The 27,914-nt window shown below is 40.4% G+C and overlaps 1 protein-coding gene across 7 annotated transcripts in view; it reads right to left on the reverse strand.

Annotated features, from left to right (window-relative positions):
• MET (MET proto-oncogene, receptor tyrosine kinase) overlaps nt 1-27,914 on the reverse strand; it is a 126,913-nt gene that overhangs the window by 17,521 nt on the left and 81,478 nt on the right. For all 7 annotated transcript variants that reach the window (XM_017817891.1, XM_017817890.1, XM_017817889.1 and 4 more), the window contains exons 5-11: nt 26,999-27,172; nt 21,475-21,635; nt 20,189-20,291; nt 19,842-19,978; nt 18,560-18,733; nt 17,581-17,680; nt 5,615-5,833 (exon numbers count right to left, since the gene is read on the reverse strand). In XM_017817891.1, coding sequence (XP_017673380.1) covers nt 5,615-5,833; nt 17,581-17,680; nt 18,560-18,733; nt 19,842-19,978; nt 20,189-20,291; nt 21,475-21,635; nt 26,999-27,172 — 1,068 coding nt within the window. The remainder of the gene's footprint in view (nt 1-5,614; nt 5,834-17,580; nt 17,681-18,559; nt 18,734-19,841; nt 19,979-20,188; nt 20,292-21,474; nt 21,636-26,998; nt 27,173-27,914) is intronic.

Here is a 27,914-nt window from a genome sequence, read left to right on the forward strand (position 1 = left end):
TGTATAACGTTTTTTTCATGTAAATGGTACTTTGACAGACAGGCCAGAGAGGGATGATAAAATTTACAGATAAATTCTGCTGTCACTAATACTTATACAGCCCATACAGGTCTCTAAAAATGTAAATGTCTGAAGGATTAATCCTGTTGGTCCTGTTTAGATTTTTGCATAATTTGCTCAAGAAAGGACGTATTATGTAACACTGTTGTTTACACAAAACTGGCATTATATTATCCACAAGCTAAAGGCATCTCAAACATTTTGTTTTGCAAGTGGTTATGGTAGCAGTAGTGAAGCTTTCAAAAAGAAGTCATTAATTGTAATAATACACAAATCTGTTAAAATCATGTTCCACAGACCAAAAAGGAATAAACCTTGGTAAAGACGAGAGCATGAAAAGTGCAGTCCCTACTCAGAAAACCTGCTTTCATATCCCACACTTGGATGAAAAATTATTCACTGTATTATTCCAGTATTGTGATAGTGGCATTCAAAGGCCAAGTTCAGCATCTTTTGTGCTCAGGAGTGCATCAGAATTTAAGAAGCTGCCCTACCCCATGTACAACCTGACTTAAGATGAACAAAGAGGTATATTAAGCAGGATTAGAAGGGGAGAAGGGAGTGTGGGACTAATACAGGCTATTTACGTGAGCTGGATCTGGGAGTTTTCCATGAGAAGGGAGAGAAGGCGCTGCAGCTGACATGGCTATGAGACCTTGTATATTGGAAAGGAAACAAGAATTCCATTCTGAGGGGCAAAAAAATCTTACTTTGGCTTTTTAGATTTACTGCAGAGTGAGACTCAACCCTGGGGAAATTGTAATAAACATAGAGGAGAGCCAGCTTAATGTCCTATTTTGACTGGCAAAGCCACACCCCAGGTAAATGCTTTTTAATTGCTGTCCATAGAAGTCCATTTTGCACTCTATCCTCTACTTGGAAACATTCTGTTTGATGTTAAGTAAATATTCAATGGGCCAAAGAGCATGTGACTGACTGCTTATTGCTTAGTAGTATGGAGACTTGCTGCAGATCGTGAGCCATTCATGTTCAAATCTTTCCTTTGAATGATGTTCCTCAAAAGACTTGAATTTAAGTTTTTCATCTTCAGGATAAATATATTGTCTTGGAGAGTGATTCTATGATTCTTCTACACCATACCTGAGAATTTTTTGCACCATCAAAACTGATACTTACCCAAATGGACAAGAAATCCTACTGATGTTTCCTAAGGTGATCCTTAGCCAGTTATAAAGATGATGGTAGTTTTTACTTAATATTATTACCATTATGTTACCATTAGTATATTATAGTTTCATTTAGGATAACTCAATATATTAGGAGTTTCAAAACTCAGCAGTGGTTTTGCTCTTCCAGGACAACAGAATTTGCCTAAAATTTTAAAAGAAGGCGGAAACTGGCTCCTGTGAGAACCGGGAAAAAAAGAGAACGTCCTCTTTTAAAATGTGTACTGCCCCCTTCTTGGTGAGCAATGCCCTTGCATGCAAGCTGGAGAAGTTCATTACTGGACTGAGTAGCTGTTGCAAACCAATCTGATAGCTCAATTACCTCACAACTTTAGAGAGTTGGGAATAATTTGGGTAGAAGTTTAGAAGCAGTAGAAGAACCGTAAACTAAGGTGTGGAAATTTTCAAATTCGTGTCAGAAGAATTTTTGAGGTTCCTAAGCAGAGAGAAAGGGTTTACTTGGGAAGAATGAGGAGTGACTGCAGCTGCAGAGGTTCCTCTTCAGCTTGCTCAAAAATACCATGGTTTCCATACTGCTCTCTTTTGGACCAGATATTGAGACTAACATAATTTCCTATGTGATGGAAGAAGACTGACAATATAGTGACTTGTAAATAGGCAAGAAGAGTTTCTTAAGATTGTCTTATAAAGAATGTGTTGCACTGGCTTAGGAATAGAGTGGGCAATTTAGTAAATCTTGTCCTCCTTGGAGTTTTAATACAAAAGGGCCAGAGGACAGCCAAGATCTCAGATGTGCTGTGTAACATGCCAGTTGTTACGTATTTCTCTAGTGGAAGATTTATATTTATAAATACACTTTACTTACCGGTGGTCTATGCCTAGGTGTCCTCTGGAATAATGCACAAAGTCCCTGCACCAGCTTAGTGCATAAGCACACCCTAGAACAGGACAGGCTTTGGGCAGACTGAGGAAAGACAAAGTTTCTTTTCTTATTGGGTTTTTTTCACAGCCAGGATGCACTGGGTTTGCAGCAGCCCAGCTTGCAGGTCCGGGTCAGTGGCTTCTGCCAGAGGCAGCAAGTATACTCAGTCCTCTTCAACAGACTCAGGTGTTTCACTGTCCCCAGCAGTGAAACACCAGAATTTCTCCCTCCCTGACAGCTTCCCATGTTGGCAGGAGATGGGAGCACTTCTGAAGTGGTGTCTTCATGGTGTTGAATCAGAGAAGTGTCTCAAGCCACTCTGTCACGACCCCTCTGACTGGGGGATGGTGGGCACCAAGCAACTTCAAAGACCCACATACTTGGCAAAGGAAGAGAGTGATGATGTAGGACCTTGAGTGGCTGGCACTGAAGACAAGGAGGTTTGGTATTTGTGGCACACAGTGACCTGTGTTTTAAATAGAAGACCTAAAGTGTTCTTGTGTGTAACATTTTCTTACAAAAACATCTTGTGGTCATCAGGGGAAACCAAACAGAACCTTTCAATCGGTACCCACTGTCATTTGATGAAAGCCAAATATGTCACACTAGATTAGTTAGATTGAAAAACTTGTGATAAAAGCTCCCTCCGCCCCCCTGAAACTAATTAAGAAAGAGATAAAAGAACTTTGGTTTGGTAGAACAGACTGTTCGCTGAAGCAAGCTGCCATTTAATTTCATGCTGAGCTTGCTTAATTACTGCACAAAATACAATCATGAGGCATGTCAACTTGTGTGTATTTTTGAATGTGGGTACGGGGTGAGGGAAAAGTGTTGCCAATATGGCTTGTAATGATCTTTTGGCTCCTGACTATAATTTATGGAAGTTGCCTCACTGTTTTGATAGAAGCACCCCACTATAACTAATTCTATTTAGAGGAAGATGTTAAATTGGTGCTTGTCCATGCTTCATTCCAGGAGACCAGTTTTCACTAATGCTATTCTCCAGATGGTTGCTAGGAAATAACCAGGACATTAGGCTTAGGGAGACATCTGTCTTGGGTGCCATGACTACAGGTCAATGCCACAAAATTGTGAGTTTGGTCACTAGGACAGTCCTCAGTCAGCCTTTCCCATCTAAATGGCTTCTTCCCAGCAATAAAACAGTACCAGAGACTTTCCTCAGGGAGAATACAAAGTTCACAAGTAAAAGAGAAGGAAGTTAAAAAACCCAACTAGTTTTTAACTCTCAGTCTCTGTGAAGATTATGGAGCAAGTCCTCAGGGAAGCCCTTCCAGGCAGAGTAAGGACAAAAAAGTAATTGGGAACCGCCAGCACAGGTTTCCCAAGAGTGGATTTTGTCTGACCAGCCTTCTATGCAGAGATGACTGGTTCTGTAGATGAAAGATGAGCACTGGACAAAAGGATCCTCATTTTAGCAAGTTTTGCAACACAATCTCTCCTAGCAATGAAAACAAATTAGGATGGTATGAACTGGATAGATGGTCTATAAGGTGAATGAAAAACCTACTTAACATAGGTCAAACCTTAAAAGTCTAACACGTGGCATTTGTCAAAGGCTGATACTGAGACCAACACTAATTGAATCTTTATTGACAACCTGAACAAAGGGATAGAATGCACTTCTTTGAGCTTTCAGATGACAACAAGTTTAGGAAAATCACTGATATACTGGGTCATAATGTGAAATAAGGCAGCAGTATGCCACTGTAGTGATGAAGGTTCGGCACACATTTTAGCAGCAGCAAAGCCAATAGATTGAAGGTGATTGTTCTGCTTTGGTCAGCACTTGTAAGGCCACACCTGGAGAATTGTGTCAAGTTTTTAACCCCATCAAATAAGAGAGATACTGACAAACTGGATGAAGTACAGCAGAGGGCCACTGAGCTAGAAGGGGAGCTGAAGCACAGGATACACAATGCAAAGCTAGTGGAGCTGGGTTTTTTAAAGCTGTAAAATCTCCATTCTTGGAGAGTTTCAAAACTCATCTAGATAAGGCCATAGGCAACCTGACCTGATTTTTAACTTAGCCCTGTTTTGAGCAACAGGGTTAGACTATGAAGATCTCCAGAGGTTCCTTCCAATCTATGTTATTCTATGATTCTTCTCAAATTAGTACTCTTTCCAACTGGTTGATATGCATGACCTGGAAAATACTGGAAAACACTGCTGTCATTGCACAGAGGCACTGAGCCATGCAGCAGCTCTATATTCCCAGATCTCCGTTGACCTACACACCAGAACTCTATCCAGCATTCCTCCAAAACTAAACATGAGAACTGCTCTGCATTGAGGAAGGAGTTATTGTATGGCCAAGAGCTCCAAGTAGAAAAACAAAATTAAAAAATAAAAATCAGACCAATTATTCTTTGGTATTTGCCCAAAACACTTTGCAGAGGCAGATTAATATTCAGAGTTTGACTGGAAGTCAGCATGGCTGACAGGAGCTCTGCAGTGATCCTTCTGATGTCTGGCAGCCCAGAAACTGGCCCACTGGACCATCTTGGGAGTCAAAGACCTCAGGCTATCAAGATTTCTTCATTGTGATAGGGGAAAAGAGTTTTGGCTTACAGAGCTATGCAGGAGCTACACAAAGAGATGACCCAAGCATTAAGACTGATTCTCTTCCATAAAGCATTTTTTATCAATTATATTCTATATAAATTATAGAAATTTATATAAATTATGTGTACTTTACAACAGATTTTCATAAGCATTCATTGTAAACTAGAAACGCCCATATTTATACCTTTTCTATTTGATTAATCTAAACTCAGAAAAGCATTAGATTTCAAAAAATTGGACTCACACAAAATTGATTTAACTTTCTTCGCAGTACTGTAGTAGAGAGCAGCCTGTGCCTGTAAGGGCCCCAAATTCCTAAGAGATGTTTCTCAGTGCCATGTAGGCTACTCTCAATGCTCTTTGAAGAGGCATTCATCACCAACTTTGCATTTTTCACGGGTCCATAAATATTTAGGCTACAGCAGTGACTGATCCTCATGAGTGACTTTGTGCACAGGCCAGAGTTTCCCTCAGCTCAAGAGAGCCAAAGCTGCTAGGCCACATCTTCTGTGAGGAAGGACACAAAACCATGTGACAGTATGAGCTGGGACTCGGGTGCAGGCCACATACTTCAGGCTCTGGGCTGCTGGCCATGTTTAATCCTGAACTGGTGACGCAGCTCATTGCAATCAGAAGCTGATGCAGTGTGGTCCTCCACGAGGACGAGGAAAGCCCCTCTCCAACTCCACCTGATGCCAACCACCCTGGTATATATATCTTTGTTTTCAGCTCTGCATCTTTTAAATTGTGACAACTGGGGGCTTGGGTGAATGCAGTACCAAACACAGTGCTCTCTCTGCCCTTGCTTCCTTGGGGCTTATGTCATCAAAATGTCTGTTCCACACTGTGCTGCTGATGTGCACTTGTGAATAATTGAAAAACTTATTTCAGCATTTCTTACCTTAATTTCCAGAACATTTTGGTTGCCTCTTGAGATGAACACTGGCTTTTCAAAATGCTTAAATACTGGATTATTTACATAATCAAAATCAAAGTACAGGGAGCTGACACCATCAAAAATAAAGAACACTTTGGTTACAAAGGGTGGTTGGAGATTGAAAACTTTCAGTGAAGGTGTTGTACAGCAGATTATCTCTGAGCTAGAGCGGTGGCTACATGCCTATAAGAAAAAAAAAGAGGTAATTGTAGTACGTAGATGCATAGGAAGTTAGTGATTAACGTAACTTTCTTTAACAATACACAAATACTGAAAAAATAAACACCAAGGGTCTTGTTCTTCTTTAACCAAAGCAAAATCCTCATCAGCGCAACACAGCATTTATGTAGAGCTGGGAGAAAAGTATAAAAACTTCACGTCAATGGTGTTTGCACTCTTGTTGAGGAAATGTTCAAGTAAACAAGCTTCCTGGCCTGATTGTTCACAGCACTTTAAAGTAAATATTTTGCAGATAATTAATGGAAAATGATTTCCAAAGCCAAGGACCATCAGGAGGCTAGCCTGATGTACTGAGCAGGCATAGTTCAGCTTACCCAGCTTATGTCACAGTGACTGCCACATGGATTTCTCTTCCTTTTTCACTACCAGAGCAAAAGTAAGAGACCAGAGGACAAGGTAAAAGCTAACAAATTTGACTGAAACGGTGGAAAACAGAAGTAAAGCAGTGTTTACCCATGGCATAGCTAATTCGCTATGTTTCCAGAAAGGCACTATGGACTCTGTGAGAAAGTGCTTTGGAGCCAAAGCCACTGTGGATCTTGGGCCACAAAAACTCAGCAAAGTCTATCTTCTTTCTAAAAATGTATATGTAAGGGCCCAGGTGTGTGTCACTTGTTGCTTAGGTTCTCAGCAAGTCCCTGCTGAGAGTGTTGACTGTGGGACATGCTCTGCACTGTATCTCGGACCAGCAGGGATGAGATGTTTGCCCCTCACTGCAGCGCAGGAGCTGCCTGACAACAGGCATGAAGACACACTTGCCCCTCACTCTGCCACTATTCCTTGTGAGGGCCTTCTCTGAGGGAAAGCTGCTGGTGCACCTCATGATCAGAAGACCTGCCAGAGGATGCTTCGTGCCACGGGGATATGATCCAGTGTGAAATGTCTGGCCATGGCGCTTCTCTCTATCCCACCCTGCCTTGACACAGGACTTGTCTAAATCACATTTACAGTTGACAGAGGGACAAAAGCTCACCTAGAAGGGGTTTCATCTGATCCATTTTAGACAACAGCTTTAATTAGATTAACACTGCTCTAGAAGAGCCAACTCTCTCTTGAATGTGAGGGTTTCTACAGGACTACTCTGCTTATAGTATCAACAGCACATCTACAAGCATCAGCAGGAGGCATGGTGGGTGCTGGGCAGCATCACACGAACTGCAGAGTGGTTTGTTTGTGATTGTATCATGTACTCCCTTCTCTGTGCCTCCCTTTCATGCCGCCTACCATGGATATGGTTGAAGAACTTCTGGCACAAACAGAGTTACTTCAACTCCACAGATGTATTTCTCTTCCAACTGTATAAACCTTCTGTAAGTAGTTCTCTGTACACTGTGTCCTGAGAGCAGATTAAACTTTTTCTTTTTTAAAAAAATATAAATACTGGGATTGACATGTGCCACAGTAAGAATGGGGCTAAGCTCCTAGTCATCATAAATCTTACATTTGTTCTACAAGAGACTTTCCTGGAAAATCAACAATCCTCTCAAATACCTTTGTGCATCCAGAGAAGGTCAAAATGTGTATTTTTCTGTTTTGTTTTTCAAATTAAATTGGTTCTTATTATATAATGCTGCCTGAAGGAGCTGTGAAATTAGTTTAAATTAATGCAATGTTATTTTGCTGTTTCAAATCAGTGACATAACTGTTCAGGCTATATCAGTTATATTAAATCAGCTGTCTACAAATCAGCACTTTTTGTTATCACCACAGGTATTTATGTTTCTGTGAGTATTATTGTTAAATCTTGAATCTGCCAAGGGAAAAATTTTCCATGTTCTGAGCACTTCAGTTTTAGAGCTCTTACGTGTCTGTGAGCTGCGAGTTCGGCACTCAGTTAAATAACTTGGTGCAGTTCTTAGTGATGCTAATGGGACTTGCACCTGTGTATCTAACTGCCCATTTAGATTCCTAGCAGAAATTCAGAAATAGTTGTGCAAGCCCCATGACAGTATGGTAAACTGTGGGACACAAGACAAAGGCAGATTTTTGCTCCATTTGCTTACACTATTACACTATTCTTTTGAATACCTTGTTATACACCAGGCTTTGTTCTATTACATGGATCTACAAATTAATTTGAATTAGTATGGTAATAATAAGATGTGTCATTAGTATAATGGATGATCAAGCCATACTTTTCCATGATATATGAATGTTTGTAAGGTTACCTATCATATTGTGTCGATTCTAAAATGGGATTACTAATATATATATAATTATGAAGCTAAGTATGTCCCAAATAATCATTATATTTATTTGATTAATGTAAATTCATAAGACTCTTTATCTACTGTAGAGTAGTGATGTCCCTTAAATTAATAGCAGTGGTATTCATAACTTTGTTTGTGGCTATCTATTAGAATCAGTACTTTACTTTATCAGGCTGGTCTCTGAAGCAGAAGCTTTCAGAAAATGATAAAAATCTAATAATACTCTTTGGAAGGGATGCAATGTGACTGATTGGTAAGGTCAAGAAAAATCTTATTTGCAATGCCCTTATTGGTACATGGTTTGACATGACATTTTTACCTTGAAATTGGTTTTAGCAATTGAAGAATATGACAGTTTGGTTTTCATGAAATATTGGATTGAGGATCTCTAAGAAAAAAATCCTAATTCAATCTATTGCCTTCTCAATTAAAATACTGCCTATCACCCAGCACCTTTAACTTTTATTTAATTAAGCTTTAAAGTACATTCACTTTAAAAGCTAAGCCTACATCCTTCTCGTGACTATAATCTACATCTGAAGACCGTGAGGAAGAAAAGATAAAAATTATGGTACATTTCACAAGCATAAATAAATTCCAAAGGGAATAATAATCCATTGCACAATGCATATGACTCATCACTTAAGGTATGTATTCTTGTTTCATTTGTAAAATATGACCCCTGAGGCAATTAATTTAAACCTGACCTACAGAATCTGAACTTCAGTGCCCAATTCAATTTTTTTTCATCTGATAGAACAACAGGAAAAATTATGAGGGAGGATCTCTGAGTTCCAGAGGTCTCCCAGCAGCTGACCCAGATAAGAGAGGGGCAATTGGATGTGTATTACAGGATCTGCAGTTGTCAGAAGGGAGAAAAGATCCAATTTTTCCTTTCATAAAAAGTAAACTTTTGGAGTTCCAGTGAGGAATGAAAGATGAATGAAGTTAAAGACAGACTGGGAGACTCTCCAGCTGTCTTTGCCAAAGGATGATTTCTCAATAGAAAGAGATGAGAATACAGGTCCAACTTGAGGAAAAGCACATTCAGAAGACTTTTCTGTGTAAAGCAGTGACACTCAAGCAGTGTATCTTGAGTGTTTTCCAGAGAACTCATTGGCTTTTGCTGCCATTTCAGGTAGTATAATAAATGGCCCTAATGGATCAGTAGCATTTTTATTCTAGTTGTCTTCTTGGATGAAGGCATGGGAGATGATACTTCTAGTCTATCAGATCATTGGACCAGAAAGTAGAGTAAAACCTCTCTTGCTGCTGGGTCTGAGAGCCAGCCCTTCACACGACATGACCAATACTGACTGGAAGTCTAAAGTCTGGGCTTGGGATGGTCAATGTACCTTGTAGCACATCACTGGCACTCGGTGATTTCACACTGTGGCTTTTCCCTGACATCCCCTGCTATACTCTTTCCTTGGCAGGAGATGTGCATAAGATGAAGATCTGCCACAGAAAATTACAAATGGTTCCCCTTTTTGAGGGAAACTCTTTGCTGGGCTTCTGTGGTAGCTGTATGCCACAGAGTCAAGGCAGATAGAGGATCAAACTCTGAGTGTCTTTGGATAAGTAGTCAGGAATATCTTCAATAATCACACACTGAACATCCACACCTTCCAGGGAATTTATTTTATCATTGTTTAATACCTCTAAAGTAGACACTCACTGTTGAATTCTAGGCATTTTGATGAGTATTATGAGTTTGGATTGTTCACAGACATGTAAACATTGAAGGAACTTTAGGGCATTTTAAAATTCTCCTGTAAAACAGCAGGAAATGGCACCCAGCAGAGAGAAATTAAGAAATACTAAAGATCATTCAAAAGACTACTTACTGAAGAGATAATTAAAAGTCTGTAGAAAGAGAAGATCTTGCATAGCTACAGGGTCAGTTGTTGAAGGTCATGTATTAGAAGGTGTTACTTCTTAGTTTTGTAACCTTGCATATCATGGGACAATCATGGTTAGAAGAGATTAAGCAGTGGGAATGTACAGCCAAATTAGTTTATAGATGGAATATTAAAAATGGTACAAAAAAAAAAGGATCCCTAAATGACCACTTGTTCACTATAGGGGAATCAATGCCAAGTACAGGCTTTCAAAGAGGAAACATTGGCTCCAAGTGCTTCAGAAACAGAAAAATCATCTAGCATGACTTACAGCAGAGGTTAGAAGACACTTATTTTGTAAACAGGCTCCTGATCAAACACCATTCCAAACTGCATAGGTTTTTTTACAGGCACAATGCAAAGTGAAAGGAAGGAACGAGCTGCTTCCCTGTTGGTGCACCTCACAGAGGAACTGGATGTGTGAGCAGAAGTGAGAGAGTTTCTGTATCCTTATGCATTCTCTATAGTTGTTGGGAATTTTTGCAGCACTTCCTAAATTCTTAATTTTTGTTCCGAGTCAGAACAAATGATAAAAAGAACTCATGAAATAGAAATTAAAAAGAAACACATTGCAAGTATTGAAACATATGGTTCAATAACTCTAGAACATCTTTTTCACTCATTGAAATAAATTCAAAGAAGGCAAAATGTATTATTTTGAGTGTTAACATAGAATGTAATATAAACACAGCTAGTGTGAACACAGTACTGAACAATTTTAAGGAAATTTAAATAAATATGAAATGAACATTATAAAGGCATTTTTGCCATAAAGAAGAAAAATTTTCAGAAATATTAAACTACAAACATGAAAGCCAAAAGCTCAACATAATATTTCTTCTATAGGGGGCTGGCATATTGCCCCCAAAACTTCTCAGTCTCAGTGAAACTGCACTTATAGGAAGCTGTTCCAGAAAAATCTCTTTTATTAGTTGTACCGCTCACCTCTTTCACAGGGATGGAAAAAAGAGGCAGAGAAGAGCCAATGCCCCAGGGCATTTCAGCTGGCTCTGCTCCCTGAGACTTATGGATGCACAGCATCCTCAACAGCTCCTGCTGTTTACAGAAGTGATTCTCCACTTACATTGTGACTCTATCAGGACTCTAGGCCACAATTAAACCTGAAGACAGCAAAGACAGAGAGCTCACAGGAAAAGGTGAGACCTGTTTTAAATTGGGCACCATTAGTTTGAGGCAAATGGTTTAGGGTCTGGGAGGTGGCAGAAAGAAGAAAAGCTCTAGGAAACAACATTTATCAGGAGAATTTGGAGCGGTTTGGTTTATTTCAACTGAAAAAGAGAAAGGCTGAATCATAATGTAATGCAAATATGTAAAATTAGCAGAAGAGACTGATTATCTGTTGCTTGTGTCCACAGAGGGTTAAACAAGCAGATAGGTAACTAGCTGCAGGATTTGAGTTAATTATTAGAAAGAAATCTTTCCAAACCACTAGGTAAGCAGGTAGAGCAGCTCTCTCTAAAGCTTGTTTAAGCAAGGTTGTGAAATTTCTTTCACAAGGAGCTTTAATAACAGCCTAGACAAATATCCGTCAGGCAGTGGTCTGCATACATTTGCTCCTGGCGCAGGGAAGCGGGCCAAGCTAGGTCTTTGTGGTCCCTCCCAGCCATACTCTCCTTTGATGCTTTGGGATGTGTTTCAGTGCTAGCTTTGGTTTTCCCAAGAGCCAGAGTTTCTGAATGCTGACAAAAGCGGCTTCTTGGAAGAGGCTAAAGAGAAAACTGAACAGAAAAAGGTCTTACATAACAATTAAAAAAATTACTCATATAGTTATCCTCTCCCAAACTAAGGAAGCAAAAAGACATACAACCTCAGCTATAGCACTTCTTGAGCATTTTGGGTTGTATTGTACTGTTTGTCTGGGTTTGGTCTGTTCAGGATCACAACCTGTCTTCTTTATAAATCAGACAGCTAGTCTGGATCCCTGCTGGAAATAGATCCTCATTGTTGTTTATTTTTTGTAATGACTGAATGAAATTTTAGTTTTTTTGTATATCCCTCATGCATAGAGCCCAGAATCTCCAGTGCAGGATGGGTCAGACTGCAGCCACTGGCATCTGCCACCAGCAATTTCCTCAGTTACACAGTGCAATCTTGTTTTGCTAGCTATAAATCTTCCCTTTCTAATATCCTTCCTTGAGAAATATGCTTGAGGTAGAGAATAGTGGCAGAACAAATGGTTGCCACAGAGGCAGGGAAGGCCACTGAGTGCCAGAAGCCTTTAATTTCAATAGAGCAAAAATATATTGCTTGGGCAGTGTCAAAGTATAAAACACTCTGGATTATAATCTGTTTGAGGTTATATTCCATTTTTTGTGCAGAGAGAATGAACTTGTGTACAGGTGCTCATACACTGGGGCAAATTTCTTAGAGATCAGCAGGGGTAGGGGATTGGTGTGTTGACAAATATAACACACTGCAAGGTAGGAAAAGAAAAAGATAAAGGAGATAATTCTCACTGCCTATGTCTATGTCTTTTTTCAACAGCAGGTTAAAAGGCGGGATGAAAGCAAAACACTGCTCAAAGGCAAGGTTGCTCCCCAATATTTGGGGGAGAGAGTAAATTCTATGGCATCCATTGCCTGGAGTTGCCAGTCACTTTTGGACTTAGTTCTTTAAAATTTCAGATCCTTTCAAATCTGTTCAGATTCTAAGGAAGTGAGGCAGCACCAGAGGCAGCTGAAAGACGGTTCTGGGGTGAGACTGGGCTGTGCAGGGGTTCCCGTGACCACGAACACCTAAGTGCAGCCTCATGTGGACCCGGGGGCCCTCGGCAGCCAAGGAGTGGAGGAGGGGTGGTGCTGGGAGCGACCAAGGGGGAATTTCAATGCTTCCAGGGAGCGCCATCAACCTGGAGTGTGGTGAACAGGGCGTGGCACGTGGCACAGCAATTTGCACAGGCAGGGAGAGCAGGAAAGGCTCCTCTCTCGGACCACGTAGGAGCAGCCAACAGAGCAGCCAACAGAGCAAACAGGCTCAGAAACTGGTAAGGTAGAGCTTAAGCTTCCTCAGTTATGGCTGACATGCCATAAAGCTCAATTCCTTGTTGCTGCAGGACTCACTGTACCAGCCGTGGCAGATGCAGCTCTCCAGGTCACAGGTTGCCAGGAGTGCCTGATGCCTCTTCATGATGCTGGGGCAGACAAACAGTTATTTTGCAGAAGATGTGCTGTGGTTGAAGAGCTGTGTCACCAAGTGAAGGAGCTATGGGAAGAAGTGAACAGGCTTCACAGTATTCAAGCAAAAGAGCAAGAGACAGAGCAAGACTCTCGGGAGTCTTGAACCTCTGTTATAGTGAAGAAAGAGGTGGACTCAGAACTCAACAGGGAAATTAGTCAAAGGAATGTTAGTCTGTTAAAGATGAAGGCTGGAAGCTGGTCACTGCACGTACCAGGAGGAAGATTCCTCCTCCTTCTCAAAATATGACAGGTAGGACTTGCACATTCTACAACAGGTATGAGGCTCTGGCATTAGAAGGCTGGACAACTGAGGAGATGGGTGAAAGTCCTTCTAGGGTAGTGGGGTCCCTTAAAATAACACCACCTGTACCCACACCCAGACCTTCTCTGTCAAGAGGAAAAGAAGGGTAGTTGTAATAAGAGACTCCCTTCTAAGGGCAACAGAGGGCCCGATATGCAGATCAGACCCAGCTCACAGGGAAGTCTGCTATCTTACATAGGCATGGGTAAGGGACATTACTGGAAAACTCTCAAGTCTAATAAGGTACTCTGATTACTGTCCACTATTGGTTGTTCAAACTGGCAGCAATGAAATAACAAAGAGGGCAATCAGAAGAGGCTTCAAGGGCCTGAGATGATTGGTAGAGGAATCAGGAGCACAGGTAGTAATCTCCTTTATCTTTCCAGTAACAAGGAATAATATTAATAGGAATATAAAGATTCATCAGGTCAACAAGTGGCTCCAAGGTTGGTGTAATCAGAAAAATTTTGGGTTTTTTGACCATGCAATGATCTACTCAACACCTGGTCTACTAACACCCGACACGATGCAACTTTCTCAGAGGGGAAAAGAATTTTAGTGCAGGAGCCAGTGGGGCTTGTTGACAAGGCTTTAGACTAGCTTGGAAGGGGGAAAGGGTCAAAACCAGGCTCACCAGTGATGAGCAATGGAATGATGTGCCAAAACTTGAGGAAATGAGCCCTCATGGGATCCCTCAATCTGCCTCAAGAGGTATTGGCTACAATGTACCACACCTGAAATATTTCTACACTAATGCACGCAGCATGAGGAACAAACAAGAGGAGTGTGAAACTTTGGCCCAGTCCCAGAGATTTGACATCACTGCGTAAGTGAAACCTGGTGGGATGAGACCTGTGACTGGAGTGCCCTGCTGGATGGTTACAGGATCTTCAGGAGGGATAGACAGAGCAGAAGACATGGAGGGGCAGCACTGTATGTAATAGAAGGGTTAGAACGTATGGAGCTCACAGTTGGCAATGGCAGAGAGAGTCTCTGGGGGCAAACAAAAAAATGCAGATATCAACACAGGAGACTGCTACAGACCTCCCAGCCAGGACGATGACACTGCCAACTTATTCTTTAAGGAACTAAAGTCAACTGTCCTTGTCCTTATGGGTGACTTCAACTTTCCAGAAATTAACTGAGAGCATCACACAGCTGGTAGAACCAGGGCCAGAAGATTCCTAAAAACCTGGATGACAACTTTATGGAACACATCCTAAGGGAATTGACTCAGAAAGACGTTCTCCTTGATCTGCTGCTTGTCAACAGAGTGGGTCCTGTGAGCAAAGTGGAGATTGGTGGCCATCTTGGCCACAGCAACCACAAAGGGATCAAGTTTAAAATCTATGCTGACAGGAGCAAAAGTGCCAGCAAAACCTCAGCTCTGGACATGAGGACAGCAGACTTTGGGCTGCTCAGGGAACGAGTAAGTAAGGTCCCTTGGGAAAGGTTTTTGCAGGTGCTGCAGTCCATCACTGCTGGTCACTTTTCAAACATCACCTCCCAAGGGAACAGAAGCAGCAATTCCCAAGTGTTGGAAGTCAAGCAGGGGAGGCAGAAGGCCAGCTTGGCTGAGCAGGGATCTTCTCTTGGAAATAAGGCACAAAAGGAAGGCGTATGCTCAGTGGAAGCAAGGTCAAGTGATATGGGAAGAATACCGAGATGTTCCTTCCTGTTTTAGGGAAAAAATTCATGTGGCCAAAGCTCAGCTGGAGTTGAAGCTGGCCGGAAATGTGAGGATCAATAAAAAGAGTTTTTTCAAATACATTAATATACTGCAGTAGGCAGTATAGAAATATCATTGACCCATTACAGGATGTGGATGGTCACCTCACAAACAGGAACATAGACAAGGCAGAGGTGTTGAACACTTTCTTTGCCTCTGTCTTCAACACGGATGAGGGATCAAGGGTGTCTAAGTGCCCTCAGACGGAGGACCATGACAGAGAATGATCAACTCCCAGTCGACTCTGAAATTGTGTGGAATCTGCTACTCCAGCTGGATTTCTAAAAATCTATGGGGCTAATGGGATTCATCCCAGAATCCTCAAAGAGCTAGATAATGTAATTTCAGAACCTCTCTCAGTGATTCTTGAGCAGTCTTGGGAATCCGTAGAGGTCCCAGCTGACTGGAAACTGGTGAATGTTGTCCCAATTTTTAAGAAGGGCAAGAAGGAGGACCCCAGAAACTACAGGCCTGTCAGTCTCATAACTGAGACTTCACCAGTCCATAACTGGTGAAGTTATGGAGAAGATTGTTATGGCAAGTATTGAGGAACAACTGAAAGACAACACAGTCTTTGGTTACAACCAGTACAGCTTTGTGAGAGCAAGGTCTCACTTATCAAACCTGATTTCCTGAAACCTGATAGGAGGGGCAGACACTTATGTTTTCTCTGGGGCGACCAGTGACAGAACCCAAGAGAATGGCCTGAAGTTGTGTCAGGAGAGGTTTAGGTTGGATATTAGAAAAAGTTTCTTCACCCAGAGGATGGCTGGGCACTAAACAGGCTCCCCAGGGAAGTGGCCACAGCACCAAGCCTGACAGAGTTCAAGCAGCATTTCAATGATACTTTGAGGCACTCGGTGTGACTCTGAGGGATGGTCCTTTGCAGGGCTGGGAGTTGGACTTGATGATCCTTGTGGGTCCCTTCCAACTTGGCATATTCGGTGATTCTGTGAAGTCCCAAATATTTGACAAACAAGGAATGCAGTATCAGGGCCTGAAGAGAAGCAATATCGCATATTCTCACAGGGGAACAGAGAAAGCATATGAGTGATCTTTACTTTAAAATAAAAAGACTGCTCAAACCCACACAAAGCAAAATCTCAAGACATGGTTTCAGCAATGATCTTTTCTTTGGAAATCCTTTGTGTCTAAAAATAATCATGCCTACATTACTCAAAGCCTAATAAATTTTGAGTTTAGTTGATTTCACTGAAATGTTTTGTTTTTCAACTGACGGACAAAGTGACTTTTTGAAAACACTGAACACTGTGTTTCATTGCAAAGGCACTGATTTTCAGATTAAAATCTGAACCCATTAAATTACAAGCCACGACTACATGCTGTGGAAATTCAGGTCCCGACACTCATAATATTATACAAATTAGGAGCATGAAGAATATGATGACCTTGAAGCCATAAAAGACTGCAAATTTGCAGACATACCATTTAAAATGCATTGAGCAAACCTAGGTCTAATACTTACAATTCAATTCAGGAAATAGTGTATAAAGATCATTAGAAATAACCTGAGAATATGAAGAGTAACATAGCATGTCATAAAGAGTGTAGGTCAATTTAGGCTAAACAGACCTTACAGGATAAGAAAATATTGGAGGTACAACACAAATGTGTAGGCAAACGCTTACAGAAAACAGTTGCAGTACAACTAGCCATTAAATGCAATCTTTGCTTTGCAAAAATTAAAGTGGATCACATGGTCATATCTGTACACCTTATTTAGATTTAGACATTGTGTAGTGTCAACTCAGGAACAAAAATCAGAAGGCTTGGATCCCTGACTGACCCTCTGTTCATGCAGAGGTACCCAATTGCAAAGCCCCAAACCTTAGTTGTTGATCTTTGGTAAATTAGGAAATATTTGCCCCAATAGGGAATTTTGCAAGCAGAAATTCTTCAAAATAATACTTACTTTTGATTTTAGATAGTTACTCTTCCTCTTTGTCGCATATCCACAGTCACCACTTGAATATGACAGTAGCTTGAACCTGCCATGTAATCTGACATACCTGTATTGCGTTGCTCTGTGTTTAGTCACTTGAATTTGCATTGCTAAACTGCAATATAAAAATCTTATTATCAGATACTGTAAAAGCCTTATTTCTTTGGAAAAGGTTCCTTGGAAACTGCTGTTATACCTTCAGCCTAATTTCAAATTTGTTGTTGAATTCTGCCTATACAGTGAAAACAGCCTGTGCAGAAAACACCAAAATATCAGTGGAAGTCTCAAAGTTTCAAGGCAAAAGTCAAAGTATTTTGACTGAAAATTCTTAAACATTCATCACACCAAGATGAAAAGATAACAGATTGTCTTCTCTAAGACTGACTCACCACAGAGAAGTTCATTCCTAGTTTAGGTACAGTAATCACCATCTGAGGAAAGCACACTGAGTTCAAGTTGATTCCCTCAGCTGTGATTGTACTTCCACCACTAGGAAAAATTTAAAAAAAAAAAGGAAGAAGAAAAAGAAAAAAAGAAAGAAGATGAGTAGGATAACAATACATCTGCTGTGATAATGTTAATTACAAATTATATTTTAAAGTGAATGGTAACATAAAACCAGAATTAGGGATATATGGGGTGAGTGCAAATAGCTTTGTGCAGTGAGATTATTTTTCTGGGAAATAAATTTTATACTTACTATAACAACTAATCAAATAAAGAAAAGAAAAATAATTTTTAAAATTGTGGTATGCCAGGGTACAAAACAAAAGTGTACATTTTAAAAGAGGGTGCATACTTGTACTTCACATTTGCTTTTTAACTTATTGCTTTCAGTGGTGCTGAAAAAGGTGTCTGTTTTACTGCTGACATTATTTTGGCAAAGGCAGTTGGCTTGGATTATTGCTACTGAGACCATAAATATGCCACTTGAAAACACACATACACTACCATACATATATATTCATAATATTTATATAGCACTGGATTTAGACTATTTTAAAATCCATTTGCTCTCCTGAGTACCCCTGACTTGTCACATTAAATTATTTTCCTCACTAATCAGTGTAATGTCCAGACACAGTACAGGAGACACATTTAGCTGTACAGGAGGTATCTCGGCAAGACACCACAGGTAGGCTCAGCAACAGTTAGGAGTGAAATCACATAAGGAAAAGAGCCACCCTTCCCCCTTCTCCTTCACCTCTGAAAGGAAATGATCTGCCCTCTGCAACTGCACCATAATGGAAGCAATTGGCATGGCAGATGAAGATAAAAATGCAATTTCTTTTGATGGATTGCTGCGCAGCATAGCCATTCTTTGTTCATTCGTCACTTTTCTTGTTTCTATGAGAAACTTTTACTCACCTAAGAAAAGATTTGGACGGATGAATTTTTAAAACAACAGGGTCTTCTCTGTATGTGAAATGGCTGCTCGCGTTTCGAATAGCTCCATCGATTTCCATTCTCACACGATATTCCTGGGGAATTTGCTGCGCTGGAGTGTAGCACTCCACAGTGCTCGCCAGTATGCTGGGAGGACTGCAAAGGGATTGCTTGTCAGTATTATAAAGCATGTACTTGGTTTAAAACACTGTCCTTTAGTAAGCCCCAACATCGCCTAGGGATCTGCTTGTAAGAAAATGTCATTGATTTTCCCACTGGATAACCATATGGCAACAAGCACCACTGCCTAGGCTCAAGATTCATCTTAATTTAGTTGACTTGCTACTGGAAGGTGTTTCCCTAGCACTGCTGGCAACCACATCAGCCCTTGCACCCTGCAAAGGCAGCTTTCAGCCTGGAAAACACCACCACACTCCAGGTTTAAGGAGAATGACCTGATCTGCTGTAACCAAGGGATAATGCCTCTTTCAAATCCACAGGACTTATCCTGTGTTAAAAACCTCAAGTAAAGGTGCTAGTGTGGGATGTCCCCACTGCAGAGAATCTGTGCTTAGTATTTAACATTTATATACAGCTGTGATTGAAGGCTTTTCCACACAGGGCACATCAAAGATTTTTGACTGAGCTCCTACTGGATCCAGTACAGAGACATGAGAAATTCTGGCTTAATCCTCAAAACAGTTTTTTATATATACCAAAGGCAGTCCCAATGTGATGCTGCCTCTGGTTGTTCACTGACAGCAGTGCAGAAGTAGTTGCTCCTCTGCATGGGATACACATTTCCAGACTGGTCAGGTCTCTACCAAACAAAGCAGTAGGAAATGGTAACCTGCACCCACTGGATCTCACTGGCAGCTGCTGCATGAACAATAGCTCTTGATAATACAAGGGAGAAGGCTGAGTGTGTGGGAGTCGGGGTGAAAAAAATTATGGGAAATAGGCAGCTTCTAGTCCATTAGAAGTTGATTTGCTACTTCTCTATGCAACCTTTTAATGAGGTTAATGAAGACATGACAGAATAAACAAGTCTTCTAGGGAACCGTAGTCCCTTCTAGAAATCTTTCAGACATCCTGAACTCAGGATATAATCCAGAGCTGAATGCTTATTGCAGTATAAATTCCCCGATAAGTGACACAAGGAGAGGAAAGCTAATGCATTTTTGCATTTGCTTTTTTCAGCTCCAAGACATTTTAATCAAGCCATTTCAATATTAAGGGCATAACTTTTTAATAAATACATTACCTTTTCAAAGTGCATGGTTGCTCACCAACAAAAATCCTTATGGATTTTCCACTCCTTAGGTATTTTCCAGCTACAGTTAACAATGTTCCTCCAGATTTGGGGCCATAAGTGGGGGATATACTTGTTATTACAGGATTCTAAGGGATGGTAAAAATAAGAACAGTGGATTATGAAATTATTTCAAAATATGAAGAAGAATCTTAAAACATTTATTAGCATTTCCATGAAGTAATAATAAAGCCAACAGGAATATAGAATTACCATACTGGACTGGACTCATGAGAAGTTCCTTCCAGTTAATACTGAAGCTAATTTTGACTATAAAGGTTTAATATCATAGTGCTTACCACATACGAAAATGTATTGAACAGTGTTTTGCCATGTCCAACAGAAACACTACTGGATATATTAAAACCTGGACTTTTTGCAGCAGGAACTGTGCATTCAAGCCTTTAGAAAACAAGGGGAAAAAAGGGATTACATTTAGTTTCTGCTTGATTTTTTTTGTATTAAAATAGAACCACTTCAAACTCATAATAATGGAGAATACATACTAAACAGATCATCAATGTATGAGCATCAAGGACATTTCAGAAGTAACAGCTAAAAGAACTCTGCTCCTCCTCTTTAATAATAAATACACACAGTATGGTCTTTATACTTGGCCAGAAAATAATAATAATAATAGTATATCAAATATATTTCAGAAAAAAGAAGCATGCTAGAGAAAAAAAAAAGACCTCCCATTCAACAGCTGAGGGTCTTTTTTTTTTTTACTTTTCCTTTAGTATCAAATTTTGGCAGATAACAGGATTAGAAAAAATGCATTATATACACACATTTGTTGTATAAATTTAAATATTACCAAAAAATTAAACTTGAAGTTTTGTGGCAGCATATGTCAATGTATTATATTACATTCACACAATCTCATATGTGACATAATCTCTTTAAATCATTTTGTTTCCATTAAGACTGTTGAGAACAGCAGTTAGGAGAGTGCTCAATACTTCTTGAGTACTTGCTGGAGTATACTTGCTGCTATATGTGCTATATGTGAACAGAGAAGCTGTGCCATGATTTGCACATTGCTTTGGTGGTAGATAGTCATATGCTTTGAACCGAAAGAGGATATTCACTGAACTTCCTATTTCTTCCAGATAACAGTAGTAATAACCTCTGTCTTAAGTCATTATCCCACCATCTCAAATACTTATTTCTGAGGAAGAGGAGGAGAGGTGCAGCTGGGGGTCATAAGCTTCTGGATGACGAAATATCTGCATCTTCTCCCATTTCTCTCCAGCAGCTTCACAGACCAAGACGACAGAGGTGACATAACTGAGTCCAGCAGGATCCTGGCCAAAGGAACCTGCCCACTTTTCAGAACTTTGAATAGCTTCATTCTTGCCAGCTCCCACAGATGTTGAAGACCATTTCACAGACAAACCAGAAAAAGCTGCTGCAGGGGCTACTGGCATAAACTTGATTTATTGTTCTCCATTTTGAGTACTTTTTTCTTGGGGAGCTTATCAAACCAAGGGATTTTTTTCAACTTGAAATTTCAGAATCTGAGATGATACATATTTGTAAAAAAAATCCATATAAAAGGACATTCACATTTTAGGTTTCTTACTTGTTTTTGTTGCTAGATTTTGCTTCCAGAGCACAAACTTTTCCTCCAATATGGACTACTGTATTTTTTAATTCAAATCTATTATTTTTGCTGAATCCAAAGTCCCATCCACACAGTGTCAGCTTTGTCCCACCTTCTATGGGGGCACTGCTTGGGAGAATCTGTCAAAAAAATATTGTGTTAGTTGAATCAGGTTTTCTTGAACTTCAAATGGAGCTAAAGAATGTGCAAAGAATTAATTTTAGAAAAGCATTTCTTTTGCTAGACTACGTTCTAGCATTCATCTTAATTGTTCTTCACCTTTCATTTGTCACATTATGAGCTTTCTCTGGCAGTAGCAATAAATAACGAAACCTATACCAGAAAGCTTTGAAAGTTAGTGTTTAGGGGCACTGAACAAGCTGTGCATTGTAACAGTCTTTTAAATCCTGCTGTTCTTGTCTTTCACATCTTATTTCTGGCATGTTAAACATACAATATACTTATTTTGTTAGAAGCTGAATGCTGAACACAAAAGAGCCCCAAAATGACCATTTTTTGTCAGCTTGATGAAAGTTGGGTTCAGAGTGAAGTAGCTTCAAAGACACCATAATCTGGTATCGCGTTGACTGTGATAAAGTTAACGTGACTTCTGCTATTCTTTCCTGAAATCTTTTACATTTGGTCACCTCTAATTCTGAGTTAAAAATAAATTACCCCTCAGAAACACAGAGACAATCTACAAAGGAAATCCCTTTTTTTATATATATATTTTAAATTGTCCTGTAAAATATAACAATGGTGGGAAAAACGTAGGAACACTATAGAAGTCTTACAAAACTCAGTAAAAGTACTGGTCAGTACTGCAAGTAAAAAAAAAAAAACAAACCCAACCAACAAAACCCCCCAACATTGGTTCAGGGATTATGAGGACTTTTAACAATACTGCATAATTTTGCAAACATACCAGTACCGCTGAACGCAACAAAGAATGAAAGACTGAATTTATACTTGTGATCATAGTGCCTAAATGTCTTAATGCTTTAGTGATAATAATTTGGCCCCTAAAATGCAATACAGCTGTGCCCTTCAAAGGACCTGACTTAATTTTCAAGCTGAAAGTGTTTGACTGATACTTGGCTATTATTTCATCTGGAAATCCAGTAAGACAGCACATTTCTGTTCAACTCTCTTGTAGGTATACTTCAAGACTCTCACAAATGAAGTATTGTATATAGAAAGGCAGCTGAAGAATACTTCAAAAGAATTATACCATATACTATATATGGGGAAATTTACTGCCCCCATTAGAAACCAGACAAAGAGTCTGATCTAAAATTCACTGAAGCCAGAAGGAATCCTTTCTGTTTTAAAGAGCTTTGAATCAGCTCTCAACAAGCAAAGAAGAGGGAACCTATGCAGGAACAGTTTTTTTTTTTGCACAAATCCTGTAAAAAAGGAGTGATACCCCCACAGCTCCTTGACACACAAAACTGCAGCTAAGAGTGTGGAGCAGTACTGTACCCCATGGAGTCTGTGCTATTCCCAAGTTTAACTTTCTCTTATTTCTTTGGGTTTTTTCCTTCAAAATCGAGATTTGACTTTTGATCCTAGTTTTCCACTCTGCTTAATATCTCAGCACACTTACCTATTTTTGGAGTAATAAAACCCCAGCAGAAAGTGACATTGCTCTGTGGGATACAGGATGTCTCTATGTTTTGTACAATAATGCACTGATGTGGCATTTGAAGAGTTTGAAATGTAATCCATAAGTTAGCAAAATAAGGGTGTTAAAATCAGGCTGCACAAAGCCATACAGAATAAAAACTGAAGGTACCGAACTGTTTTTCAGTGATCTTATCTGCCAAAAGAAACTTGTAATAGCAACCCATGTACCTTAATTGAGGGAGAGTATTTACTACATTCTGCCAACAAATTTAGGAGGCAAGACCTCTAAGCAGAGAGCAAAAAATAAACCAAATCTTAAACTTCTGGTTTTAAGTTCTGCAGAAATTCCCCTAGACTGTTTTTATTCAAGTCTGTATTTTTGTTCCATTTGTTCTGTATGATGAAACATCTGAAAGTCAAATGTGGTTTTTCAGACTTGTTCTTGTGAGAGCTGACAGGAATGAGTAGTCAGCCTCCTGGCATTGAACTCAGGTATATGTAGGTATCTTCTCTGTGCTAACATTGCACAGGTAGTAACACAAAGTAAGCAAAACCCAATCAGATATAAATGCTATGAAATTCGGGATTCAAAAGTTCTCTATAGTACGAAAACCCCACTGATAACATGGAGCAAGTCCTGCTGCAAGGCCTGCCATTCTGCTGTTTTCTGGACTTTGGGTTAAGGGAGGAAGTTAACTTTTGTGTTTTCCTTTTGCTTATGTTGACAGTCATTATGTCAATATCCACTCATATACTTTATACATTTTTGGAAGAAAGTATATATTTATTAGTTTCAATAGCCCATTCATTTCAATTAAGAGACAAGAACATGTACAGACCATATGTGAAATTTCCAGCAAAAACTCCAACCTCAACAGGCAGCGGAAGGCCTGTTGTCCTTGATACATCTGATACAAAAGCCAGCTAAAATGACTCACTTTAAAAACAACAACAAACCATGTCAGATTTTTAACCACAACAAAGAATCAGAAGGGATACCAATTTATTTCTTCTTTTACACCCTTCACCTTTCAGTGTGACCTGAACACCACACACAGATGCTTGCAATTTGTTCCAGCACCAAGTGGTCTCTGAGGAGACTCCCTCGAGTCCTCTGGCTTCCCTCTAGCACTGCTCATCCAGGCTGACAAAACACGCCCCGTGGCTGGCAGAGGCAGTGGATGGGAGTAGAGTGGGAGCTGGGCTGTGGAGGGGATGTGTTCCAGTGCCTGACCTACTACACTGTCGGTAGCAGGGGGGATGCCCGGGCAGAGTTGGCTGCTCCCCACCACCCAGAGCTTCAAGGGAAACTGCTTAAAGCAAGGCAAAGAAACAAAGGATCTGCAGGACTCCATGGGAAGACTTTGCCAACCCTCCTGAGAAGAAAATATCTTTTTCATTGCTCACCACTGTGTGTAATAACCTGGGAAAACTTTGTTGACAACTTCATTAGCTAACATCCACTGGACCAGACCAGACCCTCATAGAGCAATCTGTTCCCTTCAGGTTAAAATGATCATATGACATATCTCAAACAATCTGTCCCTCTGGAAGCTGCAAAATATTAGGCAGAGGTTCAGACTGAATTTCAGATACTATGCAGAGCAGGTCATCCTCTGTTTGTTAGGAACAAAACAAGCTTGTTTCTTACATTTTATGCATATGGGTTTAAAGACAGATCAGAAGATGATGAATAATCTGTTTTATATTTTTTTCAGTAATCATGTTAAATGTCATGGTCCAGTAGAGCATGAAATCTGTCTTAACAGCTAGCAATCCAAAGGGACTTAAGTACCCAGCTGCATTTTTTTCCTTGCAAGCCTTTTAGAAGCAACTTCTACCAACATGGGCACGCTGTAATTTGAGATTCACTTTGAGATCCATCGGTGCCACAGATCCATATTCATCACAGGGGTAGACTGGGTTTGTGCTGAGCAGGAAGGGTTGAGCCACATGGGGAAGGGGAGCAAGCACCTAGCCAGCCTCACACCTGCTCCCTCTGCCCCCTGTCCAAAGCATGCTCCCCTGGATGAGGCCTCCCAGTGACTTCACAGGGACTGGAGAGGTGGCCTTGGGGATGCACCTCTTGGTCTTGGAGCACCTCTTGGATGCACCTCTTGGAGCCTTGTGCATGGGCTCCAGGCTCTTGATTCTTAAAACTGCTGAGTGCATACACTCAAAATTAAAATTAAAGAGGGCTATATGAGCTCAGCACTTCTGAAAATCAGAAACTAAGCAGTTCAGAGTCTGAGAAATCCTTTTTGAGTCATGGAAATATACTGCCACTGCTGGAAAGTTTTGTGAATAAAAAAACATTAACGGATGCTACTTGTGTTTGAACTCTAGGAAAGATGAAACAAGCTGTGCAAGAGGTGAGTACCTTAGGCCTGCAGAAGTACAGAAAAATGTATCAGGGTAACTCTCAGGGTATACCTTTGAATTGGTGATTCATAGTCTCATACAAACTAAGGCCAGAAAGCATTATTTCATCATCTAATATAACCTTTTTGAAATAAATGGCTTCTTATATAAAAGGAAACTACTCACATTATGTGTTAGCGATTTTTGTACATCTCCTTTGCCCAAAGGTAAATGGCAATAGAAGGCAAGGCAAACACAAACACCCCCCATCCTTTCCATCCATTCTGGGTTTCCTGTAACTCTCCATTGTTTGTTCACTGAATTTTGCCTGTGTTAATCCTAAATTTAGTATCTGAAAGGTGAACATGATAAAAAAACCAACATGTGTTTCTAGATTTCTTTCTGGATTAACAGCAGTTTTGCCTGTCCGTTCTTTAAAAAGTTGTTGTACATAAAATCATCTGCCTGGTTGAAGGAAATACATTATTAATTTAAAACCCACTTTTGTCTTCCTTTCTCTCTAGGAGTTTAGCACATCAAATTTTCATCCCTGTTTATAAGCTGTATTCCCATAAAGGAAACTGTACGTTTAACTACACGATGTAGTTTAAATGCACTAACACAAGTAAATGGGTATAAATGCTACCAGGAAGTTTTATGGTTGTCCTTCCCTCAGATTTCTAGTCCATCAAGTGCTTTACAAACCTCTGCCTTCACAGTTATGTCACACTTCACCTGAGAAGATCTGGTTACACGTACAGCATGAATCCTAAATTAACCACAACTAAATTAAAACTGGACCACACCAATGCAGCTCTCTGCTCATCTCAAGCTTGCACAAACCTTGATGGTCTCTGGCCAGCTGGCAGTAGCCTCTGGCTGTCCCCTGTCCCAGGGCACGGGGTGTGAAGCTACACGCTTGTCCCCCATTGGTGGCAAGCGGACCCATGGGAACAAGGAGCCAGGGAAGGACATTATGAAAAGAGCATCTCCTCCAGGAGCTTGGGTAGGGGAGAATGGGAATTTTTCTCATAGAGAAACACCACACTTTCCTTCCGTGCTGGAGCCAGTACAGGGACAGATGAAGAGTGAGAGTCACAGACCTCCTGCATGGGGCCGGGTTGTGGCAGCTGTGGGCGGGAAGTGCTTTTCTCCATTTTCCCCTTTGAGAGGAGTCTGAGAGGAGGGTTACTCCTTTCTGTGGCTGACCTTTCCCATAAGACCCCTGCCAGGCTAGCTCAGATCCATGTTGTTTCCCCACCAGAAGCGCTTTGTAGGGCCAAGGCTCTCCCATGGCTGGTCAGGATACTCAGACAGACCTATCCACCATGAGCACCTTAGCCCACAGCACTCATGGAGAGCATGTGCATCCAGCCAGAGGATTTATGGACACTGAGGCTGAGGGGAAGTTGAAGAGAGCAGACAATTTATCACAATTACATAAACAGAAAATGTCCACAGAGCACAGACCGTATTCTTCCCTCAAGAGAGAAATGGAAGAAATCCACCATTTTACCTCATAAACCCTAGGCAAGCAGGTGTCCTGGGTCCAGGTGCTGTTGGGGCACTCAGGAGACCTGAGGCACTGCTGGCTGCACCAGCCGCACTGCATGAAGGCAGGTGCCAGCAGGCACTGGCTGCAGGACCTGAAGTGATGGCAGCCCGGCCCCTTCAGTGGGATCTTTGTTATCTGTCGATGGAGAGACATAATGCACAGATCATTTTAATACATACACTAAGTGGCAAGGAGAGTCTCTATTTATGCATAGCGCAGTGGTGCTACTCAGATTTCAGATGTGCAAGCCTCAGTTCGACTTCTCTTTAGCTCAGTAATTATAGGATCTTATAAGTAATTTAACTGACATGATTTTAAATTCGCTTGGGAGAAACCCTAAAGGCATCTTAATGTTATATACAGTTACTACCAGCATCTGGTGTTTACAGCAAGATAGAATTTTTTGCTGATGGAGAAAGAAAACAGCAGTGTGCTCCTCCCAATTCTGCACTAGTTCTTGGAAAAAGCAGTGTATCTCAGTATGCCTTAGTTCATACATTCGTAAAAATAGGCAGGATGGCTATTTCGACTTTGGCGAGGCTGTTTTAATGCCTGTGGCACACTTACGGCATGTGACTGCCCATGTACTTGTTTTTTAACACCTAGTGTCAAAAAACTTACACTGTACCTAAAATATAAGTTAAAATGTATATTACCCAAAATAGCAGGATAATTATGATAATAGTCACTTCAAATACGTAAGAATTATTTTTGGACAAAATATTGAAATTAGTATATAATTACATTACTGTATAAGTACCTCATACTTCTTTATATTTCCGTACGTTCCTTAAACTTATTTTGGACATTTTCTGAAGAATTTTTTTTTTAAAAAATCTCAAATTTTTTTTAAAAAAATAAAAAAAATATTTTTTTT

This window comes from Lepidothrix coronata, unplaced genomic scaffold (assembly GCF_001604755.1).
Source record: "Lepidothrix coronata isolate B3197 unplaced genomic scaffold, Lepidothrix_coronata-1.0 Scaffold63, whole genome shotgun sequence".
Taxonomy (NCBI): Eukaryota; Metazoa; Chordata; class Aves; order Passeriformes; family Pipridae; genus Lepidothrix; species Lepidothrix coronata.